Genomic DNA, 20,215 nt, shown 5'->3' on the forward strand with positions numbered 1-20,215 from the left:
TGTTTAAACAGGCTCTCAAAATCGCACTGACTCCGGTTTCACTGGAACCCAAACACCTCCGTTCTAATAAATCGTCCCAGATGAGCCCCTGGTCTTCCCTCCAAAGAGCGAGCGGGGCATCGAACTCGGAGCTGGGAATCCCCAGACCTGGACGGGGCCGTGTGAATCCGGAAGTGGGCGAGCAGGAGGTAGAGCGCGGCTTGCCCGCAGGACAGCGATCCTTCGCCTTTTCTGATAGGCTATAATCGCCGACAGAGACAGAGACACACAGACAGAGAGCGCGCGAGAGAAATCTCACTCAAACCCAGCGAAGAAACGTGGGCTACGGGGAAAGTCGCGCTCGCTTTCAGAATCCTGCCAAGCAGAGAAAGTAAACAAGGCTTTTTCTTGCCCTCCAGGGGCATTCAGACTTAATAAACACATCCGCACGTAAACATGACCCGCTTGTCCTATGATTGGGTAAAACTAAGTCGCCCTGCGCTCATGCGCACCCAGCGAGCGAGCGCGCAAAAAAAGTTGCCAGTTGTTTTAGATCACCATCATTACGATCATCATTATCTTGGGCTCTTTTACGATCTGGCTCATGAATGACCAGAAAAAGCATCGCTTCTTCTTGCAACTCCAGCGCCCCCGCCGCTGCCGGGAAGAAAGCTTGTCCGGGACCGCCGGCCTCGCAGTGGGCCAGGACTTCTTCTTGCTGCCGCCTCCGTCCGCCGAGAGGCGCGCCGAGTCTCCAGGCGGGAGCGAAGGCTTCGCCCGCTCGGCTCCGGGGCTGCATCCCCGCGCGGCACTTGGCCACGTGCTCCGGGCGAAGAGGAGAGGAGAGGAGCGAGGGGGCGGCGCTTGCTTGGCACTCGGCTCGGCTCGCCCAGCGCGCCGCTCCATCCATCTCGCGGCGGGCGCCCGGGCCAGGTCTGCACCAGACGCGCTGCCTCCTGCCGGTCCCGGGAGTGGGAGACGCGGGCCCCAGCGACCCGGAGCTCGGAGGAGGGTCCGCGTGGGGCTGGGCTGGGCTGGGCTCCGCCCGCCCGCCGCCCGCGCGTTCTCTCGCTCGCTCGCTGCCCGCCCGGCTGCGGGGCGCTGTTGAGAGCGGCTGGAGGAGCGCGCTGGGCCGGGCCGGCTGGCGGGGAGGTAGTGGCTTGGGTGGCTCCGCTAGGTAGGTGGGCGGCCGGCGAGCAGGAGGGGGTGGCCGCGGCGGCGGCCTCGGCTTCGCTCGGTCCCTCCCCCCGTCGCGAAGAGGCGGACGATGAACAAGCTCTACATCGGCAACCTGAGCCCGGCCGTGACTGCCGAGGAGCTCCGGCAGCTCTTCGGCGACAGGAAGCTGCCCCTCACCGGGCAGGTCCTGCTCAAGTCCGGCTACGCCTTCGTGGACTACCCGGACCAGAACTGGGCCATCCGCGCCATCGAGACCCTCTCCGGTAAGCCTGCAGGCGCGGCGCTCCGCGTTGGTCAGGGGGGCGTGCGCGGAGACCGCTTACTTTGCTCCCCCCACCAGCCCCGGCTGCCGTCCCTTCCTTCCCCCGGGTTGGTCGAGGCCCCTCGGAGCCCGCGAGGCAGCCTGCACGGCCAGGGGAATCCCCGCTCGGGCGGGAGTTGGTGGCGACGAAGGGGCTCCCCGCTTGACCCAGACCACCTCCGGCGTTCCGGGGTCCCTGCCGACCGACGGGGTTCTCTCTTCCCCTCGGAGGGCGATGCTTCCTTGGGAGCTTGCGAGCCGGTCCCCGCGCCCCGTGCGCCCCTTCCCGTTCGCCCCGCGCGCGCGCTGCGCTCCGGCGAGCGGCCCGGCGGGCGAGGGAGGGATTTTTCGCTGATTTTTTTCTCCGATTTTATTGAGCGGCTCCCGGGCGCTGGGGACGGCTCCCTCCAGCTCTCGTGGCACCCACTAGATCTCGGGCACCTTTCTACGAGGTGCCCTGTCCCAACTCGACGGGGACCCGGAGCAAAGAGCTCGAGACGTGCCTGGGGGCCCGAGCGACGCGCAGCCCTGGGGCCGGCAGCTGCGCCGCGAGTGAGCCGAGCCAAGGCCGGAGCAGCCGGAGGGGGGGATTGGCCCAGCCCCGGGAGGGAGCCCGGCCACCGGGATTCAGTGGGCCGGGCTGGAAGCCGCCGGGAAAGGCCGGCCGGAGAGTAGCGCGCAGTCCGGATGGCCCTTCGCTGATGCGCGCGGCTGGGCCGTTTCTTGGGTGGAATCGGGGGGCAGGAAGATCAGGCAGGGCGAGCTCACCCACGCAAGAGCCCTTCGGCGTGGGGATGAGCTGCCCGGCTCCTCGGTAGTTCGCGGGGCATTCATACGAACAGTGTGGGGTAGAAGGCTTCGAGCTGAGGGGGCGGTACTGGAGCCGGACGCGCAGTATTCTCCCGCCTCGGAGTGCGTGTTCATGTGAACGCTCCCAACTTTCAGATCAAAAGGACTGAGACAAGGAATAGGTCAAAAGGATGGTTTCACGGGCAGAGGGAGGGGTAATTCCTTTGGGCAAAAGGAGTCTGTGCCCCCCACGCCCACCCCGAATATAGACACTTCCCTCACAAAGTGCTTAAAATCCTTTCAGAGCTGGAACTTACTTTCAAGGAGTTCTCACCCCAAAACTGATGCCTGATGCTACGTTCCCCACAGTCCTCGCTTTGCCGTGGACTGTGGCGAATCAAGAAGTGTGCCACCCTCCCTCAGCTCTAGTCGGGTTTCGTTTCTGAGCACCACAACGCTTCCACATTTCTTTCTTTTCCCCACTTTTAAGGTAAAGCAGAGTTGCATGGCAAAGTCATGGAAGTGGATTATTCTGTCCCTAAAAAATTAAGGTAAGTACTTTCATGTTCTTTTGTTTACTACAGTCGATTTACTCATATGACCCAGAAGCAGAGCGAGGTTGCGTCACTTAAGTTTAGGCTGTGGTGCGGTATGTTGTTTAGTAGCTAGCTGCATGTTTGCCTCTCTCTCTTTTTTGGTGCTTTTGAGTCGTTTTCATTCTTGAAACCATCAAGTGTTTCCTCCGGTATGGATTCGGTTGTGAAGAATTGTTTTCAATTCAGCAACGTGATAATTTCTTTGAAATGTCATGATGCCTTAACAAAAGGCTTCCTGTGACGTCTTGAGAATCCATTTATAGTACAATCCTGCACACAACTGCCTGGAAGTAAAACTCTAGTTGATGGGTTTTTTTGGGGGGGGGGCAGGGAGGTTTGCATTAAAGTAAACATGCCTAGGACTGCAGCCATTATGCTGGCTAACATTTTTAGCAATTCATTTAGTGTTCCTATTTTGACCAGCCAAAAGTTAACTGAAAATGAGCAAGCCCATGGCATGCCCTGTGACTCTTGGTTTGTATTCAGAGCTAAAGAAGTGTTAAAAGCTACTCCTTAACTTTCAAGCTTCACCTACCTCACACTCCAGAGATGGGAGATCTTTGTTGCCAAAGGACCTTACCACACAACCTGTGTGACCTGTACTCCTTTGGAGTAGTTTGGGCTTTTTATGGATCCATGGCAGAAGTGTGATTTTATGTTGTTGTTGTTTAGTCATCGTAGTCGTGTTCGACTCTCTGTGACCCCATGAACCAGAGCATGCCTTGGAAACTCTCACTTTCTTCTGAAAGCTTCTCCTTTTTTATGTCCATGGAGTTTGCTTGGCAAAATACTGGAGTGGATTGCCAGTTCCTTCTCCAGGTGGATCACATTTAGTCTAAACTCTCAGCTATGACCTGTCCATCTTGGGTGGCCCTGCACGGCATGGCTCATAGCCCCCTGGAGTTATTCAGGCCCCTTCGCAGACAAGGCAGTAATCCATGAAGGTGTGTGATTTTATATGGGGTGTTAATGTTGCCTTCTGATTTAGTCTTTGTTCTGATTGCTGTGTAGTATTTCCTCATCTGAGGGTTTTCTCTTACCATGCAAAGCACATTTAAAAAGTTGTGGTATTTTAGGTTATTATAATGTATAAAGTATGGTGCTCCTGATCTGTAGAATTCCAATTTGCTTTATGAATATTGCTGCGTAAGCAACTGTTCTTTTACCACTGCAGCTGTCTAACACATAAGCACATAAGTTCTGCTGCGGACTGTTTCCAAATCTCTGACATAATGGGTGAAGGCTTGTGCTTGTGGCCTTTCTCTTTTTTCCTTTCCGTTCCTCTCCTGCAAGTGTCATTCTTCATCACAAGCAATGTAGCAAGCCTTTGTAGTACACGGGAAAATTAGTTAAACCAATACCCATTATTGTTGAAGGCTCTGACTTCATACCTGCTTTGCATCAGAGTAATAAAATTTCCTTTGCATTTGGGAGGGATGCAGTGAACATGCAGTTCCTGAGCGTGTAGAGACATTTATTGACTTCCTGAGTAGTGTGCAAGCTCTAGACATATTTTTGAGGTTCTGTCTAAGAAATAGCTTTGGCATGTTAATTTCTCAAAATGCACAGTTTAGTTTTAGGATTAAAAAAGTGAAGTTAAAACTGGTGTTTGAAAAGAAGTACTGTAGGGAATTCCCTATAGATGCCTTTAGTTAAAAGAAACTACTCCAAAGTTTAAAAGAAATAGGGCAGAAATATGAGAAATGTTGTGTTTGAAATATTTGTATAGAATTTTGGATACTGTGATAATCAAGTGGAGAGAATATTTAATGTGAGAAAACTTATGCAGTCCGGAACTTGTTACTCAGATCATTTGTATGAGTAGCTTCAGAACATGAAAAATGCCTTACCATTAAATGGAATACTATTGTGAGATTACATGTAAGCTGCATTCTTGGTGTTAGTCTGTAGCAGCAAAAACACTGATTTGCAACAGCTGCTTAGAAATTCTAGACTTCATACTGACATTTGTACCCCAGTGTTTTTATTATTTTCCACATAACTAATTGTAACGTCCTAATTTTGTCATGTACTATATGGAAATAAACTGTTTGATCACAGTGTTGTTGGTAGGTGTTAAATTGGTAACAGTTCTTAGTGTACAGAGTATACTTCTCACTGATAAATCCTCACTCCCAGTCCTTTTTTTCCCCTGGGGGTACGCAGGGGTATGCATACCCCTAAACATTTTGTGAACCTTTGTACTTTTGTCCATTTATTGTATTAATTTTTCCCAATTTGAACTATAAAATGGTGATTTTCTTAAGTCAAAATTAGAGTTCTCCTAAACATTTTTAAAGAAAAAAAGCACTGTTCACTCCTAAAAGTGTTGAATACTAGATAAAGAAAGCCAAGCTAATGCAATTCTGTGCATGCTCATTCTTACATTTGAGTTGTCTCTCTTCAGTGGAGCTTACTCCCAAATAAGTAGGCACTGGATTAGGAATGCATCAGAAAATTTTGATTATTTTCTTTTTAAATGCATAAGTGGCAGAAGCTTGTCACTCTGTGGTCAGTTCCAAATATTTGCTACACCAGCAAGTAAACAAGTTTAGGATTGGATATTCTGATTGCTATTTGCAGAACATGATTTCAGGTAGTTAGACTGGTGCAAATATTTAGTGTCATATGATTAGCAGCTTTTCACCCAATTAGTTCTGTTTTTCTAACACAACACTTGTTTTAACTTTTTACTATGCAAAAAAAAAAAAAAAAAAGGCACAAGAATGGCAAATTCTTTGATATTATTAACATTGGGGGTAGTTGAAACAAGGGAGACAAATTAATAAAATTATGTTCTAATACCCTTTCACCTGCCTGTCATGCCTAAGGATTCTGAAGGTTAATTGTCCTATAATTAGTTGTAATCTATTTGGAGAATGGGAGCTATCTATATGTTTCAGTTGGAGTATTACAATGCTCCTTAAGGTTAAATTCTCAGAAGCTGAATTCAGTCCATCTCCGAATTCAGTCAGATCTAGGTATGCATCAAACAGCTCCAACACAGTTAGCTTTCTAAATGTTTTCATGGGCTTTGTTGGGAAAGTTGGATGTGTGTAGACATGGAGATGGTTCTGGGACAACTTTCCAGATCAGATGTCAAGATATGGTCATCTTTAATTAGAATGCAAAAATGTTTATATTAATAAACAATAAGTGCCTTTCACACCATGGTAAGTTAAACACAGCTTGAGGATTTTCTTTTTTTTAAAAAAGGGTTAGATTTTGTAACGAGGAGTCATTTTTCGCTATTGTTTGGTGGGATTCATGGTCAGGTTTGGACTGAATGTTTAAATTCACAAGTGTGTGTATTTACCTGTCTGATCAAAATATAACTTGTTAAGGAAACCTGCCTTGAATGACACCTCAAGCTACTCTCAATGCCATGTTTTAAACTTAAATTAATTACTGCTCAAATCCATTTGGATTTAAGCCTACTATCTTAAACTTTTTAAAATGTCTGTTCCATCCAGATCAGTAAAAAAATAACACCCAAGAGCCAAAGTGTACTCTGACCCACAAAAGCTTATGTCACAATAAATACGTCCACTTGTAAAGTGCCCCATTTTGTTATGTGTGTGTATTTTGTAGCAGATTAGCTCTCTACAGTTAAAGCCAGTGAGGCATATTTCCAGTTAAACATGCTTAGGATTTGCAAGAGAGAGTAGGCTGCAGATATGGTGTATTTAAGTGGGTTATATAGCTGGTGTATAGTAGCGCCTCATTCTTTCCACTCTTGCAGTAGAAAACAAAGTTTTCAGAAAGTAGCAAGAATGTGAGGATTCAGTCTGGATTTGCTAATCTGCATTGTGTTCTGGTGCCTCACCTCTTTATTTCTTAGCGAGCAAGCAAGCTAGGACTCTCAGGCAGAGGTACCTTTGAAAATGGTGTCTGCCATATGACAATTCTGGGGGCATGGGGAGGGGTAATTCAGCCAGAGGCTGACAAAAGGCTCTTAATATATTTCATGAATTCAATATTGCCAGTTTTCAGTGCTTGGGGTGCAAATGTTTTAGGGAAGTGCCCTGTTCATGTTGTTGTTTTCTGCTTCTGTTGTTTTCTGCAGAAATGGTAAATAAAATATCTCTCCTCAAAATGCGTTTTAAATCCAGATGTTTTACAGAACATTTAATTTGATGAAAAAATAATCCAGTTTGTTTAAGGAACTTTGATGAATTAGAAGCTCTAAGTATAATTATTATTGGAATGGAAAAATTTACACAAGTGTTTTACATTAAGCACTGATTTTGATTTAGTTGCACACCCTGAATGGAAAGTTTGCAGTAATATCATGTTGTGCTTTCCTGTAGAACAGAACTGATAAAGTTTACTTGTATAAACTCACAGCATATACATGGGGAAATATAGCAGTAATGTAGCAACTGGTGTAAAATGTTCTTGTTCTCCTATTTGGAAAAAAAAAAGTTAATTTGTGGGCTAAAATATTTAATATTAAGAACATAAAAAGTGAATTTGCAGTATCTAAATAAAAAGACATAAAATGTAAGTGAATGGAAAAATTGAAAATGCCTTGATAAATATTAGTTTGCAGCTAATTTGCATTAAGAGATTAAAAGAAGTTAGTAACATGATTATTTTAAAATTGCTTAATCTTTTTTTGGTCTCTTTGAAGAGTCATCCAAAAGTTATGTGTTCTTGTACTTAAAGGAAATAATATCTGTTGGAAATGAAGTGTATGAATCCTGAAAATCTCTCATGTATTTGTAACAGTTCCTCATGGGATGAAGGCAAGGCGCTCCTGTGATCCTGTTTTAAAAACTATTGTGTAATAGAAACAGTTAGCTTTCTCTTCTTCCTAAAGTATCAGAAACTGAACTTGATTTTGCTAATGTATGGTGTCTTGTGGTGCTCTTTTACAAATCTATTTTACAATTTATTTGAAAACTCTTGTTTTCAAATAAATCACATAGAAAAGTGTCAGTAAATATTTGTTAATTACAGCTGTGTAATTGAGTTGTTCCTAAAGCAAACCAGATCTATGGTTTCAATGAGTGTTATCGAGACAGAGACAGAGGAGAGAGACTTCTGTTTAATTATAACATGTTGAATCACCTACCGTTCCCATCAGACAAAACAATTTTTTAGACCATAAAATTGGTTCCCCAGGAGTGACTGGAGTGTCTGGTCTGGATTATGTTGTTTCTGTGAGTCATTTCTGTGGTCGTTAACTGGATGTAAAGAAACACAAAAGTTAGAGGGATGAGGGAGTTGTGGAGAATTTGAGAATTCTGTGAATAGAAGTCAACAGTGAATATTCTAGTGGAGGGATATTAAGGGTTACTAGAGAGACAATCCATATTTTTAAATGTTCTATCCCTTAAATGTGATTTTGTGATACAAAGGATCTGCTTATGCTTGAAATAGTGCCGGTGCTGTAAACCAAAATACCTGTCCTGTGTCCAGGATAGTAGCAAGAGAATCTGACCTATGGCTAGTGACACTCCATTATTTCATTAGTGGCACAAATGAAAATAAGTGATGCAGTGGAGATAAGCAAATGGTCTCAACATGGTTAAAGCCCTGTCCTGAAGTTTGTTTTTCTAAGTTCTTGCCCATTATTTTTAGAGCCAGCTTCTCTACAGTGGGAATTTTGGAAAGGTGTGCGTGCGCAACCATTTGTCATCCTATGTTAAAAAACTTAACTGATAAAATGTGCTGAATAAAATCTTGCCACTGAGAGTGCTGGGGTGCGGGGAGTATAGTTGATTGGGTTAGGATTGCTGAATATATTGATGTGGATGTATCATTTTCATGTTAGTTATGAGTGACACCATTTGTATACATTTAAAAGCATATATATGTGCAGAACCTGATACAGTACTGTGGAGTTAGTGTTAGTCACATGTATAAACTCAGCACATATTATCACATCTTAACTATTGAACCAATGAATAAAGCTGTAAATCCCTGTATGGGCCAAAGGGGTGGTTTTAAGAAATGTTAAAAGGTACTATAGTAGTTGGAAAGATTGTCAACTCTCACACTGGATTTGCTGGTGCAAGTTTTATTTAACACCGTCTACGTAGTGTCGAAACTCCCATTGTTCTAGGCACATTTTGTGACAGGGAATTTCATTGGCACGAGCAGTTTCTGAGCTCTGGGCGCAGTAGTGTATCTAAGGTTTCAGATTAAAACTACAGAGTGGAAGGAAAGGAGGGCCTTTTTCTGCCTCCCCACTTCCAGTTACTCTCTGAAGTCTGGAGAAGAGACCCTCTTAAGAATATTAGGGTGGGTGGGTAGGGAAAGGACTAGACCATGTGAAAAATTAACATAATATTTTAGCTGCAGTTCATTCATTTTCAGCTTTGTATTCTTGTTATAAAAAGTGTGCCTGGACATTCTGTTGTTGTGCCCATAACCTAGGTTTAAGGTGCCATTTAGCTCCTAGCTTTCATATCTCGGTTTCTAACATTGCCTCTACGTGCCTTCAAAATTGTGATATAACTTGATGCCATGAACAAGCATTTTCCTTCTGGGCTAATTTTGTTCAGTATGATTTTAAAGTTGATATGTTCCTGCTTTTGATAATTAACACATTCTAGTTTCCTACATGTTAATTTGTATTGATCTAAACATTCATTCATCAGTTTAAAAGGGCAACAATGCCTTTTCTTTACCAGCATAAAGGTACAACCAGTTGGAGAAGATGTTTAGGATATAGGACAATTGCTTTTGAAAATCTATAGCAAATCATAGCATAACGACGATACAGTATACAAAACTGATGTGAAATTAACATTATAGTGTGTATAATGGGAAGGTGTAATGTAAATTTCTTTCCTGCATTAACTAAAGACTTATGAGAAACTATTCCAGTTCCCTGAATATTTCCATTCTTACCTTATAAGCAACCCCATTCATTTTTCAACACCACAGTTCATTTCTAACCAAACGTAGACTGAACTTGATTTTATAATACCCTTCTGTTAGGAAAGGAGAGATTGGACTGTACTTAATAGTTACAGACTTTTTAAATGAATGCTAAAGCTGTTCCTATTGATGGACTCATTCTGTGAGATGTTATGAATAAGATGTTAATCTTTATTCACTTCTGTTTTGGAAATCTCTTTTGTCTGGATTTCTTTAATCCAGTTATCTCCTTCAGCAATGCCTCATGCCCCTATTTGTATCTAGTGCAACTACTCCCCCCCCCCCCAAAAAAAAATGATGTCCAGATTTAGGAGTTTTTTCTTTGATGTCCCAGTCTATTTTGCAGCATTAGTGTTTTGAAGCCTGGAAGATCACATAGTAGACTTAAGTGCACAAGTAGGTATACAGTCCTTGTGCAGACCAAATCATAAAGACTTGTAGATAGTTTTGTACAATTCATTCTTCCTATTTTAGGTGTATTCTAAAGTGTTTATCCGTGCTAAGTTTTCAAACCTCCTGAAAAATTACGATAACTGGCAGGTTAGAACAATTAGATTTTCTTAATTGCAGTCTGTAAATACCAGACCAGATAGTAAGGTCTTGCATAACTTCCGTAAGATGCCCAGGCTTGGGCTTTGGCAGCTCTTTAGGTGAAGGGAAGTATAGGAGAATCACCAGAGATGCCTCTCTGTGTGCCTTTGTCTCATCAACTTGACACGCTTCCCCCTTTGCTTATTTGAAGTTCTGCTATGTGAGAGTCTGGCTAATTTTTGTCCAAAGTATGCGCAAATGAAACAATGAAAAAGAAAGGGCAATGAAAACTGAGAGCATGGAGACTGAGTTAAAGGGTTTGAGGTTTGCCTAAGCACGAAGCCATACATAAGTGACTGTGAACTGCTCTTCTTATTTCAGCACAATGAACTATCTCTACTGTGTGTGTGATTCCTGGTGAAGTTATATCTGTTACTGTATTAGAAGATAAAGACAAAATGTAAACAACCCCCCTCACCCCTTTTGACCAGGTGAAAATATAGGAGATGGGAGGGAGCAATCTCTTCTTTGTGCATGAGATATTGGTCTTCACAAACTGAGCTGGGAGCAACCAGTACAGTGTCCTTCAGATGTTGCCAGAGCAGCCAGACTACAGATCCCATCATTCCTAACTACTGACCTGAGGCTGATGAGAGTTGGGAGTCCAGTATCTGAAGTGCACTGTGTTGGCTACCTCTGAGCAGGAGCACTTCAAACTGTTTCTAGGAGGCTGAGAGAGAATGTGAGAGCAGCAGTGTGTGTTACTGTTTGAACCTCTGATTGTAAAAAAGAAAAAGGGGGGTGGTAATTAGAAATCTTGCAGTGGCCTCTGAGACTCAGGCTGAACTAGCACCGTTCAGAAAATCTGTAAGTCTCCTTAGCCCTAGCACATGAAAGTTGGCAAATCTGCTCTTATCTGAGGTATTGCCTGTGTGTGCGTGTGTCTCTCTGACACTGTATCTTTTTCATTTGCAGCCTCAGCTGCTGTATTGCCAACCATGGGTGCTTGAATGGCATGATTCAGCCCTGTCCAGAATCATAAGACTGGTTGACTCATGCTATTTTACTGTAATCTGTTTGGGGTACTAATTGTTCACAAGTATTGGCGGGGGGGGGGGGGAGTCACGGTGCTAACCTTTCCTTTGAAAGAAACTAGCCACAGAGGGTTGTTTTCCCACCAATTGCAAACTGTAGTCCATACAGTTATTTGCCTCCAGAAATTCAGCTGATGGTGCTGATGCTATATCTGGTTTCACCATACTTGGTTCATTTCAGATTCCAGTGTGGATCATTCATTCAGCTGTGGTGACTGTCGTGGGGAGTTTTCCAAAGCACTCTGTTTCCCATACAGCTCTGGCCAGCAACTAGTCTTGCTCAGGATGGATCTGAAAGGGAGACATTGCCCCTGCCCAATCAAATTGAAAATAGCCCCCCCCCCCGGCCATTCCATTGTGATTGCATCAAAATGGGGTGATAAAGTTTGCCTGCTCCGAGTGAGAGCTATGGTTCCTGAATTGCCTTTGTTTGCCTACATACTGCTGTGATGTCACCCCACTCACTATAGAATTATTCATTGGCTGCAAGAAAGATTGCCCCCTCCCTTCAATAGGCTTTATTTGCCCTTAATGATATCACATAATCAAATATAATGGGCTATATCAGTGGCTTTCAACCAGTGTGCCATGGCACCCTGGGGTACCTGAATGATGATCAGGGGTGCTGTGGATAACACTTGCTTCTGTCCCTTTTTCCTTCCCTCCCTCCTCTGATTCCCACTCATGCCTCCCAAGGGCTTGCACAGCTGTTTGTTGCAGCAGCCCTAGCTACAAGCTTCCCAGGCGAATGGTGCCTCTGGGGTTGGCCAGGGAGTGGTTCCCAGGCCTCTGTGGGGCAGTGTGAGGAGGCACCTCTCTTTGGAACAGGGTGGGGTAGCTCAGAGATCAAGGGTGGCAGCAGCAGCTGCCCGGAGGACTCCCAAGGAGAAGGGACAGGAGAGGAGGCTGAGGGACCCCTCCACAGGGGAGGGTGTTCAAAACAGGGTGAGAGGCTGCTGGCTCTGCAGGCAAGGGGTGACATAACTGGGCTCCTGAGCCCCACAGGGGTGCCACAGAAAGAACGTAGTTGTTCAAGGGAGCCATGGACCCAGAAAAGTTGAAAACCTTGGCTGCATAATATAATTACTTTCACTCAGTGGTTCCCTATTGACCAGATTGCCCATGTGACTAATTAAGAGAGACAACTTGGTAATGAGAATGGATAAAACGGCACTGGAGAAGCAGATAGGTGAGCAGCAAACAGAGTTGAGAAAATGGATAATTTTATCACAATTCAGTTTTAGGGTTTATGTTTTCCAAAAGCTCTACTTTTGACCTAAAACTTGAGATGGGTGAGCATTCAATGCATCCCTAGTTTTATTTAGTTAAATTTTTTGACCGTTCTTCATTCCAAAAGGATCTACCAACAACCAGTCTTACTCACAACATCCTTCCCCATATATATCAAGGGCCCTGCAGGCAGATATGGCCACTGTATTTGAGGAGGAAAGAAAGCATGAAAGCCAGCTATAGCAGGCAGCAGTGCACATGAAGAAAGGAATGATATTTCCCCCATGCTCTGCTGGGTTCCTGTTGCAAAGCTGGCAAAGACCTCTCCCTGAGACCTTGTGAGCTGCTGACAATGACGGAGGAGCAATGACCTGCGTCAGTATAGGACAGGTTTATGTAGGATCACATGAGCTGAAACACAGCTCAGAAAGGCCATTGGGAGTGGCCAAAGAGCTCACTATTTGTCAACCCCTCTTTGTGCCTGGAGAGCAAGAGAATCATAGAATCATAGAATCATAGAGTTGGAAGAGACCACAAGGGCCATCGAGTCCAACCCCCTGCCAAGCAGGAAACACCATCAGAGCACTCCTGACATATGGTTGTCAAGCCTCTGCTTAAAGACCTCCAAAGAAGGAGACTCCACCACACTCCTTGGCAGCAAATTCCACTGTCGAACAGCTCTTACTGTCAGGAAGATCTTCCTAATGTTTAGGTGGAATCTTCTTTCTTGTAGTTTGGATCTATTGCTCTGTGTCCGCTTCTCTGGAGCAGCAGAAAACAACCTTTCTCCCTCCTCTATGTGACATCCTTTTATATATTTGAACATGGCTATCATATCACCCCTTAACCTCCTCTTCTCCAGGCTAAACATGCCCAGCTCCCTTAGCCGTTCCTCATAAGGCATCGTTTCCAGGCCTTTGACCATTTTGGTTGCCCTCCTCTGGACACGTTCCAGTTTGTCAGTGTCCTTCTTGAACTGTGGTGCCCAGAACTGGACACAGTACTCCAGGTGAGGTCTGACCAGAGCAGAATACAGTGGCACTATTACTACCCTTGATCTAGATGCTATACTCCTATTGATGCAGCCCAGAATTGCATTGGCTTTTTTAGCTGCCGCGTCACACTGTTGGCTCATGTCAAGTTTGTGGTCAACCAAGACTCCTAGATCCTTTTCACATGTACTGCTCTCAAGCCAGGTGTCCCCCATCTTGTATTTGTGCCTCTCATTTTTTTTGCCCAAGTGCAATACTTTACATTTCTCCCTGTTAAAATTCATCTTGTTTGTTTTGGCCCAGTTCTCTAATCTGTCAAGGTCGTTTTGAAGTGTGATCCTGTCCTCTGGGGTGTTAGCCACCCCTCCCAGTTTGGTGTCATCTGCAAATTTGATCAGGATGCCCTTGAGTCCATCATCCAAGTCGTTGATAAAGATGTTGAATAAGACCGGGCCCAAGACAGAACCCTGTGGCACCCCACTAGTCACTCTTCTAAAAAGAGAGTTTTAAGAGAATTGATGGGGGAGCCAGGCAGACCCATGTATGCATGGTATGTGCTTTCCTCTTTCCTTTTGTTCCGCTGTTGTATCTGGTCAAACTAGTTTTGCAGGCTGCTTGAAGACAAGCTGCAAGATCTTTGAACAAGAGATGGTAGCGGGACAGAGAAAAATGAGCATCCCACTCCAAATCATGGTGACTCTATCATACTTCTCCCTGCTCTTTGAGAAAACTCATCTGTCTCCCCCTCTCTGATAACAGATGTGAGGGGAACATCTGGATGGGGACAGGTGGCACCCCTTAGGTAGTTTAGGGTGGAGATGGTTGATTACTCGCCTCCTTGCATTGCATCCACAAGTGCACACATAGAGCTGTGACAAAAGTGATGGAAGAAAGCAGTTGCTGTATTCCAGCATTTCCCAAACTTGGATCGCCAGTTGTTTTTGGACTTCACTTCCCATCAACCCTGACCACTGGTGCTGCTAGCTAGGGATGATGGGAGATGTAGTCCAGAAACAGCTGGAGACCCAAGTTTGGGAAACCCTGAGCTAATCCAAAGAGGATGAGCTATGTAGTCTCTTTGCTGCTTCCTACTTGGCAGGCAATGGCTTCTTGACATTTCCTTGGAGCAGTCTTCCTGATTCAGTACTGTGCTTCAATCTGCAAGAGAGCTGTGCTTCACCTAGTAGTTCCCCACCCTAGTTATTCCTCCATTGGCTACAACTGATCCAGACACACAGGTCAAGCTTGCTTTACTCCAGCTCCCATCAGCTGCAGCCAGCACAGCCAAAAGTCAGGAATGATGGGAGTGTTAGTTAAGCAGCATTTAGAAAGTCACAGGGTCCCCATCACTGCTTTAGTAGGTGAAATGGAAAGCCTTTATATTCACCTTTAATTGGTGGAAATTGTGAATGGTACTTGCTGTTTTAGACAAATGTTAAAGGATGCTTTCAGTTATGGAACTTTTGAAATTCCCAGCAGTTTGCAATCTTATGAATGAGATCTGCTGCCACCAGGCACTTTGTGAATGAAACCAGTGCCACAAGATCATTGATGTTGTAAATTACTGAATGAGAATAAATTAAGGAGGGGATAGGGGAGAGCAAGGACTTACTCATGTTTTGAGCTTTAAAACCCTGCTTATCTTTCTGCTGATGTTGTTCAGTCCATGAAATGACTTCCAACAGTTAAAACGATACAAAGAGTCATATTGTGATGTGCATACAGTTGAAAAAATAGATAATTTATACTCTCCACTTTTCCTCCCTCAAAAAGATCATCATATAAAAACTGAAAATGTGCTCTTGAGTACTAAGTATGGCAATAATTTCAGTGCCAGTTCAAAGCTATTCTTCAATGAATTACTTGATGTAGAATTTTGGCAGAAATCTAGAGTGAGCATAGAATGTTGAGTTCTGAACACTACCAGAAGATCCTTCTCTAGCATTCCAACTGAAATGAATAAGGAAGGAATTAGCTATTTGCAAACATTTCTGTGAATGGACAAGCAGAGTTTTAATGAATGAAACTTTCTTCTGCCTTTTGATTCTTTCGCACAATGAGAACCTAAAGCAGTACTGATGTAGGAAGAAAGGTCAGACTTTTGTTTTCTGTTGGTACTGCAGGCTGCTTTCTAGAAGAAAAAAAAACTGTGCCAAAATGAAGACAAAATTAGTGGAGTGTATGGATTATTTCTATGGACAAGAAGGATAATGTCAGCATTCTTCCTGGTAGGACATGGAGCTGATCCAAAAATAAGAGGTAAAGTGTAGTATAGCATAGGAACATCCTTGGATCATACTAGGCTATAGCTCTCTAGACTACAACTCCCATCATTCTTTATCATTCGCCATGCTGTACTGGGCTGATGGACGTTGGACTCTACTACATTTGGAGGGCCGTGGTTCCCCATTCCATGCCTCCTGCATGGTGCAAGAGTCATGATGTTTGTCAGTGCTGTACTAGATGCTGTCGATCATATAAACCATGGCTGTGCATGCTTTAGAGCATGGGTAGGCAAATTAAGGCCCAGGGGCCGGATCCGGCCCAATCGCCTTCTCAGTCCGGCCCATGGGCGGTCCAAGAATCAGCATGTTTTTACATGAGTAGAATGTGTGCTTTTATTAAAAATGCATCTCTGGGTTATTTGTGGGGCATAGGAATTCATTCATTTTCTCTCTCCAAAATATAGTCCGGCCCCCAACAAGGTCTGAGGGACAGTGGACCGGCCCCCAGCTGAAAAAGTTTGCTGACCCCTGCTCTAGAGCAGAGATAGCCAACATGATGACCTCTAGATGTTGTTAAGACTACAACTCCCATCAGCCCCAACCAGCATAGCCCATGATCTAATAATGCTACAACATCACGAGAGCAGTAAGCAGGGTGTTGTACAACGGCACATGGCAGATGCAGAAGAAATTGATCAGTTTAGCTGATCATATCTGAACTTGCAGTATTTAGCTGTGAATCATTTAGAATTCCAGAGTTATTACATTATTGTTGGTTCAGTACTTTCTAAGAGCATGTGAAAAGGGCCAGTTAAATCCCTTTGTGCTAGGGCATAAGATTCCTCCTTTCCTCCCTCCCATCCTTCCTTTTTAAAATTAGTTTTTATTAAAGATTGTCTTGTGCTACAAAGCAAACAAATAAACAGGGGAAAGTACACCCTCCCATCCTTCCTTAAGGCTCGACCAAGTTTATGACCTCCCTGTGAAAGAGCACAACTATGGAAGTAGCCTAAATAGGAGTGAGCAACACAAGTCATGTCCTGTGCATCTTAGAACTCCTGTTCAAGAATACAGACTGTCCAAGGTCAGCAATTCTCAGGGTGGCTGCAGTGTACTTTGAGACTTTTCCAGGGAAATCCTTGATCTTGAGCAATGCAGCTGCTGATGTTCAGGACACTGTGAGATAATACTGGGTTGTGAACCAAATGCCTTATTTCCTTTCTATTTATAGACCTGGCAGCCAGCTAGAAACTGAATTTCGAGGCATGTTTTTTCATGAGTACTTCTGACAGTGTGTAGCACGAGGCTGTTTTCGAGGTTTTCTGTGTGTTGAATAAACTGCATTTGATTATGTGAGCGGTCCAGAGATAACTCAGCGGGCAGCTCTGGGAGACTGACTGGAACATTGTTTCGGCATTTGATCGAGAGAAGCACAGCAAGTTATACGATACTGCGTGCTGGCCAACTTCCTCTGGCAAGCTTCACGGCTTCGTGAAGTTCTTTGTGCAGGAACGGGTGAGGAATTTCTGAGTTCATTTTTTTGGGAGGCCTGAATTGTTGGTGTGTGGCATGAGCTGTGGAAGAGGCTCCAGAGTGAGAAGATGGAGCGCAAGGGCATGTGACCAGAGGGTGCCGATGTGAGCCTGTAGGGTAAAATGGCAGAAAGGAACATGGGGAGCTGCCTTATTCTGAGTCAGGCTACTGGTTGGTTCATCTAGCTCAGCATTGTCTGAACTGACAGGCAGCAGCTTCCAAAGGTTTCAGATTGGGGTTTCTCCAAGCCCATCCTGGTGATACCCAGGGATTGAACCCAGAGCTTTTTGTATGCAAAGCAAGGTAAAGGTAAAGGGACCCCTGACTATTAGGTCCAGTCGTGACCGACTCTGGGGTTGCGGGGCTCATCTCGCTTTATTGGCCGAGAGAGCCGGCATTTGTCCGCAGACAGCTTCCAGGTCATGTGGCCAGCATGACTAAGCCGCTTCTGGCAAACCAGAGCAGTGCATGGAAACGCCGTTTACCTTCCCGCCGGAGCGGTACCTATTTATCTACTTGCACTTGAATGTGCTTTTGAACTGCTAGGTGGGCAGGAGCAGGGACCGAGCAACGGGAGCTCACCCCGTTGTGGGGATTCGAACCGCCAACCTTCTGATCGGCAAGCCCTAGGCTCTGTGGTTTAACCCACAGTGCCACCCGTGTCCCTGTATGCAAAGCAACTCCTCTGCTATTGAGCTACAGCACTTCCATGTGCCCAGATGGCAGCAATCTGACTCCTGACATCTAGTCCCTCCTGTTTCTTCCAGCACCTCCACCATTTCTTAGAAAGAACAGCAAAAGTAGATTGTGCTCTGTTGGTTTAGAAGTCTTGAGACTATAGGAACCAACTCCTAGGGGCTGAGGTCCCTTCAGTCTCTCCCCTCCCCCCAAAAAAATACTTGGGGGGGTGGGCCCACCAGCATTGATGGGCATTGCCATTCAAATGGCATGCATGCACCGTGTCTTGTGACTGGTTATGCAGGGTGGGATTTACCTGCCCCCCAATATTTTATTCAAGTTGGCATCCCTGTTTGAGATGTATGAGTGATACAGAAAATTGCGGCAAGTGAACCCCCATAGTCCAAGTGTCACCTTGAGCAATCCAAAATCAGGTCCCCCACAACATAAATTCAGAACCAAAGAAATTAATGTCTGCTGTTATAGAATGTATAACATTATAGAATGTAAGGTAGATTCTGATGTTCTAAAGCTTTTGCAGTGCTTCAGATCAGGCAAGAGATGTTTTACCACTGGTAAAATATAATAATATCCAGAACAGCTTGGATATCAAAGTTGAAATGAATTAAGTGCAGGGCACTATATTTTAGATGACTCCGTGATTGTGCTGATGTTTTGCTTGTGATTTTCACTGAGCATCTTCATACTTGGTGGTATTGCGGGATGCGGGATGTATTAGGATATGTTATATGGTATCATCTGTCAAGTAATAAATAGGTTTGCATGTTGTCTATTATATGTTATGTTATGTTATATGTTGAAAATACACCGCTGTCCAAAATGATCAGAAATCATCTGCCCTAGCTGCAACAAAACATGTCTGTCTCTACCACCACAGCAGGAGCTGTAACACTCCAAAGGTTGGACGTCACCCTTGAAGGCATACTCCGCCATTGTCTCCCAAGACAGACTGATGTCAACAAATATGTTGAAAATACACTACTGTCCCAAAGGATCAGAAATCAAATAGGGGTCATATATTCACTGAATATTTGGTAAATATGCCACCACAAGCAAAATGATCTTGTGGAATAATGCTTGCCCAGTCTTGCAGCGCTTTATACGGCCGGAAAGGGGCATTGCCCAGAGCTAAGCAACCTTTAATGCTTTTTACAAGTGATAAATTGACTAGTCCCTAGGTAGTGTTGCTTGTTTTGTTTTTTTTAAAAAAATTAGGAGCATACAGATAAAATCAAAAATTTTAACTGTAAATTAATTTGTGGATTTTCTTCATTTTATTCACTTCCATCTTCATATAAGACTGCCTTTTTGCCAATTTTTAAATAACATATATTGGACAAGGTTGTATAAATACAGGCCCCTATCAGCTGCATTCCCCATAAAGTACTGGATTTGGTGATTAACACCTGAGGTGCTGAAGAGGAAAAGTTGCCAAGTCCTTCTTTTATGCATGCTACTGCTGCTTGCAGAACCTCACTGTTCCATCTTTTTAGTCCATCCTTTTATTCGTTTCCCAGCTGATACAGGTACCTCATTTCCATTGCACTTTCCATGCATTTTGATTTATAATACTCACTGTTCAGTGCCTTTAATGCAGAGATATGCTTTAGGAGAGAGGTTTGCTTTTCTCTACCACTCCCACCCTGTGGGGGCAGGAACACTCACATGTCAATCTCTGATGTTATCAGAAGACTGATAAATGGGCAATCCTGCCCACTGCAGGTAAGAGGGAGGGTTCTACTTCACCAGTGCATTCCCTACAGAGAACAGACTGGTGAAACCACGCCCAACAACATTGAACCCTGCCCATAAAGCGTATGTCACCCAGTGACATCAATTGATGGACAAGTGGGCATAGTTCGGAGAAAATGGCCTTGTAGCCCAAATTGACATGCCAAGATTGGCCCATGGCCTGGATGGTCCCCATACACTTCCTTTAGAAGGTAGCCCACTTCAGATGTTAACGGGTCTTCTGCATTCATATAGTGAATATGCAGGAGCAAGCTTTACCTCTATCCATACATTGAATGTGTCTGTTTGCGTGAATTCATGTGCACATATTGGCAGGCCTCCACATCATAAGGGGCCTTGTTTATTTAAGGTTTCTGACTGTGTGTCCTGCCACTCGGTATACCCTTACATACAAAGAGACAAATCTGCATTTCCTCATGGGGGG

General features: G+C 44.6%; 1 protein-coding gene across 2 annotated transcripts in view; it reads left to right on the top strand.

Moving 5' to 3' along the window:
- Positions 1–905: 905 nt before the first annotated feature.
- Positions 906–20,215, top strand: part of IGF2BP2 (insulin like growth factor 2 mRNA binding protein 2) — a 61,718-nt gene continuing 42,408 nt past the window's right edge. The window contains exons 1-2 of one of the 2 annotated variants that reach the window (XM_081006683.1): positions 906–1,421; positions 2,739–2,799. In XM_081006683.1, the coding sequence (XP_080862809.1) occupies positions 1,247–1,421; positions 2,739–2,799 (236 nt within the window). In that variant the 5' untranslated portion in view covers positions 906–1,246. The remainder of the gene's footprint in view (positions 1,422–2,738; positions 2,800–20,215) is intronic. The other variant, XM_081006684.1, reaches the window with a different exon arrangement.

Source organism: Podarcis pityusensis (assembly GCF_964106645.2).
Source record: "Podarcis pityusensis genome assembly, chromosome: 5".
Lineage (NCBI taxonomy): Eukaryota > Metazoa > Chordata > Lepidosauria > Squamata > Lacertidae > Podarcis > Podarcis pityusensis.